This window comes from Chenopodium album, chromosome 12 (assembly GCF_948465745.1).
Source record: "Chenopodium album chromosome 12, dcCheAlbu1.1, whole genome shotgun sequence".
Classification (NCBI taxonomy): domain Eukaryota; kingdom Viridiplantae; phylum Streptophyta; class Magnoliopsida; order Caryophyllales; family Amaranthaceae; genus Chenopodium; species Chenopodium album.
Window position 1 is genome coordinate 45565772 of NC_137845.1, and position 7590 is coordinate 45573361.

General features: G+C 40.3%; 1 protein-coding gene across 1 annotated transcript; it reads right to left on the reverse strand.

Annotated features, from left to right (window-relative positions):
- Window positions 1-826: 826 nt before the first annotated feature.
- LOC145571226 (uncharacterized) lies at window positions 827-4572 on the reverse strand. The gene is made up of 7 exons (XM_081630294.1): window positions 3315-4572; window positions 3052-3119; window positions 2781-2995; window positions 2193-2492; window positions 1313-1826; window positions 960-1223; window positions 827-865 (listed from the first exon to the last, which is right to left on the reverse strand). Exons 1-7 carry the CDS (start codon window positions 4570-4572, stop codon window positions 827-829), a joined length of 2658 nt encoding a protein of 885 aa, XP_081486420.1.
- Window positions 4573-7590: the final 3018 nt, after the last annotated feature.

The window sequence follows — 7590 nt, forward strand, 5'->3', positions numbered from 1 at the left end:
CTGGCTGAGGTAATTTAAGAGTTTTTCTTAAGTATTTGATTTTGAAAGTACATTTTCTAACCCTTCTTTTACCGTTTGTATTTTGCAGGCGATGCTGAGGGTAGATAGGCTCAAGATCCAGTTTAGAAAGAAACAAGAGGAGGTAAAGGACGCCTGTGCTAGGGTGACCCATAGCATTAACTCATCTTAATATAGAAACACTTTGAATGAGATTAAGTCTAAAGCCCGTGAGATGAAACAAGAGGAGCTGATTAAGGAGCTCACAGCTTCGGTAAAGACGGCTAACAACAAAGCCAATAACCTTGTGCTAGAGCTAAAAAACGTCAAGTCTGACCTAAAAGCTCTAGAGGCGGAAGACAAGGAGAGCACCCAGTTAAGGGAGGATAGCAGCTGGCTGAAAAACGAGATTGTCCAGCTGTAGAGTGATCACCAGGATGCGCTTTCCAAGAAGCAAAATCGGTTGATTGTTGAGAATGGGAGGGACTGTAAGGCGCGGATAAAGATGATTTGGGACCTGGTCCATCCAGGTGCCGACTTCAATACTTCCGTCTGAGGTGTGACTACGCCATTGCGGTGTACGACACCCAGGTTCTAATCCTAGAGGCACCAACCTTTTTTTTTTTTTTTTTTTTTTGGGAATTAAGAATTTTATTGCCAAAAACAAAGTTACATACTTACAAAAAGCTAAGTTGTAACAACACCAAACACCACAAACCGAAAAGGCCATACCAACACCAAAAGTCCAAGAATCAACTCAAACCACCATCTAGGAAGGGTGCTTGAGAGGACCAAGGACAACTACTGGACTCAAGCTCACAGCCACCTTCTAGGAAGGGTTCTGAGAGCTAGGACCAGACAAAGCAACCTAAAACAAACCAGCAAACAACAAAAGACAGAACAACAACAAAAGGAACAAAAATATCTAATAGCCACCAGCTGCCAAAGCAAAAACCATCAACCAACAGTAGCCGCAGCAGAACAAAAGAGCAGCAGTAGCAGAACAGAATAGCAGCAGCAGGACAGAACAGCAGCAGAAGCAAAACAGAAACAGCAGCAACAACAGACTTGCTGCAGCAGCAAGTTGTCAGAGCAGAGCACCTACAGGAGCAAGAGCAGCTGCAGACCAGAAAACCAGGCTGCACCCAAAACCAAAACTGCAGCAAACAGGCAGACTGCAGAACAGAACAACAACAGCAGCAGGAACCAGAACAAGCTGCAACTCCCTGCAAATTAACGAAGCAGAAAATTACATAATCAAATACTTGCTTCCAGCTGGAATTCTACAGGCTGAATGGAAGATAATATCCCTAACTAGAGCATCAGCAGGCTTGCAACAACCATTGAACAAAACTGCATTTCTCTGTATCCAAATACCATAAACAGTTTCAGTGAAAGCAACTTGGATCACTTTGTTTTTCAATCTAGAGCTTCTGTAGATTTTCTTCAGCCAAACAATTTCATCATCAAATTTCTGCACAGGCTTGAGGACATGTAAAATACTCAACATCTTGCTCCAAACTTGTCTAGAGTAATCACAATCAAAGAATAGGTGCTGAACACTTTCATCACTATTCAAGCAAAAGAAACACCTTGGATAACAAGAGATGTGCCATTGAAGCAACCTATCCTTAGTAACAAGCCTATCCCATAAAGCTAGCCACAAGATAAACACACTTTTAGGAGTAGCCAAGTTGTGACAAATGACTCTTTTCCAAGGGACCTTAGGAACTTGAGGCCTAATAGCAGCATAAAGTTTCTTGATCTTCACCTTATTGCCTTGTATGAAACCATCCCATCCACCATGATCATTCACAATATCTCTACAACTGAGGATTTTCTTCAAAAACCAAGAGCATTTAGTAGGGATAGGAGTGGTCCAACAATCTTTATGCTTGAAATAATAAACATGAACCCACTTAACCCAAAGATTATTAGCCTTGTGAGCAATATCCCAGAGTAACTTAGTGACAGCTGCCTTATTCCACTCAGGGAGAGAAAGTAAGTTCCAGCCACCACAAACTTTAGGAAGACAGACATAATTCCAAGCAACCAAAGATTTCCTTGCAGGGGCAGAGGAGCCAGTCCAAAGAAAGCACCTGAATCTAGCCTCAATCTCTTTCAAGATTTTCTTTGGTAAGATAAAAATTTGAGCCCAATACGTCTAAATCCCAAACAACACACTCTTAACCAACTAAAGCCTCCCAGCATAAGACAAGTGTTTAGCCATCCACCCTTGAATTCTAGCAGTCACTTTCTCCACTAGAGGCCTACACTGAGCAATTGTAAGCTTCTTAGAAGAGAGAGGGACCCCAAGATATCTAAAGGGAATAGAACCTTGAGAGACACTAAGAAGCTCTCTAAGCTCAGATTGAACATCAATAGAAACTCCACCAAAGTAAACTTCACTTTTATCGAGGTTAGCAGAGAGGCCTGAAGCACTAGAAAATTTTAAGAAGGCTTGGAAGATAAGCTTAACAGAAACACTATCAGCTCTAGAAAACATCAACAGATCATCAGCAAACATCATATGACTTAGGTTTAACTTTTCACATCTAGGATGAAAGTTGAAGTCAGGAGTTAACCTAAGCTCATCAAGGCACCTGGACAGGTATTCCATACCAATAGCAAAAAGAAAGGGAGACATAGGATCACCCTGCCTTAAGCCTTTCTTAGCTTCAAAGGGAGGGGCAGGAAAACCATTGAGAAGAATAGAATAGGAGACAGAAGTGAGGCAAGTCCAGATCCAATTAATAAACCTCTGAGGAAAACCAAGCTCCTACATAACAGTAATCAAGAAACCCCACTCAACTGAGTCATAGGCTTTCTTCAGATCCACCTTAACCATGCATCTAGGTGAAATGAATTTGTGATCATAGCCTTTAATCAACTCAGTTGCAAGAAGGATATTATCCCCAATATGCTTGCCAGGGATGAAACCTGCTTGTGCATCATAAATGACCTCACCAATGATAGCAGCAAGTCTAGCAGTTATGACCTTAGAAATAAGCTTATAGACCATAGTGCAACAAGCTATAGGCCTAAAATCCTTACATGAGAAGCATTAGGGATTTTAGGAACAAGAGTAATAGTTGTGCAATTCCACTGCTTAGGCAATATCCCTTCAGTAAAGAAATCCATAACACTAGCATAAATATCATCTTTCACAATATGCCAAGCTCTCTTAAAGAAAAAGGAGTTAAACACATCAATACCAGGAGCCTTAGTGTTATCAATTCCCTTAAGAGCATCATCAATTTCAGCATGGGAGACAGGCTGAATAAGATAGCTCTGAGCAACAGAGCTAAGCTGTTTACCTCTCCTCATAGTAACAAGATCAACAGCAGGAAGCCTAGAAGCCTTAGTCCCTAAAAGAGACTTATAGAAAGAAATGATCTCATGAGAGATAGAATCAGGATCCTTAAGCAACACCTGGTTTGAATCAAAGATAGAGTCAATTCTGTTCCTTGCTTGCCTAGTCTTCATCACTGAGAAAAAATAATGAGAATTGCCATCTCCAAGCTTAATCCAGTTAATCCTACACTTTTGCTTGAAGATACTTTCTTGAATATCATTCCAGTGCTTAACAACTTTAATGGCCTCAGCTTCCTTTGCATACAGATCCAAATCATCAGTATTCCGAGCCATTAAATTCTGAATTTCATCAAGCTCAACATTAGCTTGATCAATCTTCTCAGCAATATTGCCAAACTGTTTGCTGTTAAGAGATTTGATACTAGACTTCACAGATTTAAGTTTCTGCCAGACAGAACTACCAGAACACCAAGCCTGAGAAACAATATCAAGAAAATCAGGATGATCTGCAATACAGTTCAGAAATCTAAATGGTCTACCCTTCCCAGCAGGAGCAGGACAAATATCCAGAAGAACTGGGCTATGATCAGATAAAGAAGGGGGAAGATAGACAGTTTCAACATGACCATGAGAATCTAACCAAGCTTGGTTACCAAGGACTCTATCAATTCTAGAAAGAATTCTAGGACCAGAATGGGCCTTATTTGACCAAGAATAGAAAGATCCTTTGCTCTTGACTTCAGTGAGGTTCAAATCATCAACAAAACTCTGAAAATCTCTAGTCTCATAATCAGTAACATCATTACCATGAAGCCTATCTGAAGAGGTAAGCATAGAATTAAAATCACTAGCACATATCCAAGGAGAATGATGAATAGAGAGATTTCTGATCCCTTCCCACATAGGAAGTCTATCATGAATAGAGTGAAGCCCATAGATGATAGTGAGGTGAATTTGAGTAGAAAGATCCTTAGAAAGGACATTGCAATGAATGAACTGCTCATGGACTTTTAAAACAGTGACATTCACTCTATCTGCATTCCAACCAAGCCAAATCCTCCCTTTGGGGGAGCAATCATAATTACAGACCCAAATCCAAGAAGAGCCAAATTTCCTTTGAAACTTAGCAACATTATTCAATTTAACTTTTGTTTCAAGAATACCAAGAACATCAACTGAATGAGAGTGAAGAAGCCTCTTTACAGAGGCAACTTTGCCAGGGTCATTCAAGCCCCTGACATTCCATATAGAGAAAATCATGTGACCAAAGGGGGATTAACCTCACCCCCGATTGGATTGATAGTAAAACCACCAGCACCTTCTGATTCATCTTCAATTAAAGCCACAAAAGCATTTGAAACAACTAGATGATTAACTCTAACATGCTGACTCTTTGTCTTTCTCCCAACTAATCTCCAACCTGCATCTGAGTCATTTAGAGAAGTAGAAACACTTGGAGTAATGATAGACTGCCCATGGACTGTACAATTAGCAGCAGAAACAGCAGCAGGAACAGTAGCAGGAACAGAAGCAGGAACAGCAGGAACTTTAGCAACCCAGGCCTGCTGCTTAGGAGCTGCGGTTACAGAATGCTTAAAAGCTGCAGTCACTGCCTGCTTGGGTGCTGCAGTCTTTTTAGGGGCTGCTGGAACTGTGACAGAACAATCATGGCCCACTTTGCTGCATTTAGAACAAAGGGGTGGGGTCCATTCATAGACTACTTTAAGCTCCAAGGTTTCCTTCAAGGGGCTCTCCACAAAAACAGATTTAGGCAAAGGCTCGGTAACATCAATTTCTATCAGAATTCTAGTAAAAGAAACTCTTAGTTGCCTTGTAGTACATTCATCAGAGCAAATTGGAATACCAAGTAAACTTCCAATACGACTAATAGTTTCAGGACCCCAGCAATTTAAAGGTAAATTTGGGAACTTAACCCATAGTGGAACAGTTCTCAGAATTTCAGCCCCAAAATCAAATTTAGAGCTCCACGGTTTAACAATTGTTGGTTTCCCCATGAACATGTGTGGACCAGAGCAAAGAATAGTATCCTTATCACTAACTGAGCAATAATTAATGATAAAATACCCATCATCATGCCAAAATATGTCTGGTTTTTCCAAATCACTCCATTGTTGAACTATAAAACGATGAACAGCGGCAATAGTAGGATAATAACCAACAACATAGAAGACTAAAGCATTAGACCATTTCTTATTACCTTCCATAAGTTCAGAGTCCTGCAGCTGAGCAACCTGTTTCCCATCTTGAACCATCGGGGCAACATAAGACAGGGGCGCTCCCTTAGCAGTCAACTTCCCAGAGAATGAATCAGGCCGATCTTCACCATCTTTATGTGCGTTCTGCTCCGGGGGAGGTATAGAACAAGAATCGGGAACAGTTGGTTCAGATCGATGACCAGCCGCTCCAGCATCCAATGGAACAGTACCCCCAGAAACCCTAGGTACTGTTCTATTGGAAATCGAAGATGCTGGTCTAGAAATGGCATCAACAAAGAGTGCAATAGTTTCAGCATCACTCCGGGGAATAGAACCACAAGATGGATTGACCAGTGCCGGCGCCGGAGTGACAAGTTCATATGCCTCCTGAATCGGGCTTGGAACAAAAGTAGAACCAGAGTTTCGCAAATTATGCAAGATCGAATCTAGCACTGGATTAGTAGAACTTCTATGCTGTTCTAATTGAGGTGTAAGATTGTTCTGCTTCTTCTTCTTAGCCATCGGAGATCAAGATTGATGAAGAAATCGATCAAAATTGAAGAACCATGGAGAAGAGAGAGCTCAACATAGAGGCTAGAGAGGCACCACCTTCCTTTAAGTTGTGGGCCAATATTGCCTCAGATGACAAGGAAGTAGAGGAGGAGGAGAAAGAGGAAGAGCAGAACCTTTAAGCGGCCTCGGTTGACTCTAACTAGATTCAGCTTGAGCAAACTGAAGCCAACCTCCCACCTGGCCAAGACCAGACGGTGTCTCTAACTTTGCAGTCCTAGGAGCCTTTGCTTTATTTCTATAATTTGGCTTTAGGCCGTCTGTACTTTCGGCCTACGCGCCGTGTATTTTGAGTGTTAAACAACAATTTCCTTTTTGTAAGGAATATTTCAAGCCATTAACCCCAAGCTTGAACCCCACTGTGATCATACACTTAAGTATGGTGGCGTCCAAAGGGAAGGAAGCTAGAGCAAAAGAGTCGCCAACAAGTTTTAGGAACTTGTAAACCGTTCACAAGGTGAAGATTACACCCCTTAACGATCCAGGAGACCGTCAACTCCAAAAGGTCTTGAATCAAATAGGGTTCGTGGATGAAGGTACAAATCCAACCTAAAAGAGATTGAACCTGCCCTAATAATAGGCCTCTACTTCATTCTTCTCGTATTCATGTGCGCTTTCTGACTAGCATGCAAACAATAGGTTAACCCTAAACCTGTTTATCTATGTTGGTTGAATTTAATGCACAAATAAAACTATTATTGGTGATCACTTGAATTATAATCATATTAACCTAAACAAGATTATTAATTATCTTATTAAGCGTGATTACAAGTACAAATTCCCTTTAAACCTGCAAGAGAGGGCGTGATCAAGCAATAACAATAAATAAGCATCAAGAAACATAATAACAATCATCATAAATATAATCATAATAATAATCATAATAACGCTCATAATTATCATAATCATGTTAAAGCATAATATTAATAGCAAGATCCTAGGCATGATACTAACAAGATTAATAACAAACCCTAGCATGTCACTAAACATTAAAAATCAAAGCTTTAGCCCTAACATGATACTAACATGATATTAGAAAAGAAAATAGAAAGCATCCTAGAAATCATAATTAATATAAGCAAATCACCCTAAATATCATACTAAGGAAAGCATCTTAACATGATACTAGGAACCAAAATAACAATCTTAACATGATTTCTATATCATAAAATCAATTAAACAATTAAAGTACTTACTTGGATGCCTCGTATCTCTTTATTTCACGTCTAGGGCGAAGGCAACTTTGAACTTGGCTAGGTGTTTCTAGACCTCGTGAATGCGGAATTTTGTAAGAGGGAAGGTTTAGAAAAAGAGAGAGAGAAAGCTTCTAGCTTTTTAGAGAGAGAGATGATGAGTGCAATTAATTGATGATTGTAGCTCCATCAAAACGGAGGTTCAGGACCCTATTTATAAGAAAACGGTCCGAAAATAGGTAGAATTGGATAAGGAATAAAACTCCACGCTGTTGCTGCAAAACTGACCTTGTCGCCAG

Coding starts and splice junctions, on each gene's coding strand:
- LOC145571226 (XM_081630294.1), bottom strand. CDS start 4,572: ATGATTTTCTCTATATGGAATGTCAGGGGCTTGAATGACCCTGGCAAA. Junction 2,996..3,051: donor AAATCCCTAATGCTTCTCAT/GTAAGGATTTTA, acceptor CTTATTTCTAAG/GTCATAACTGCTAGACTTGC. Junction 1,224..1,312: donor GCAAGCCTGCTGATGCTCTA/GTTAGGGATATT, acceptor GTTAATTTGCAG/GGAGTTGCAGCTTGTTCTGG.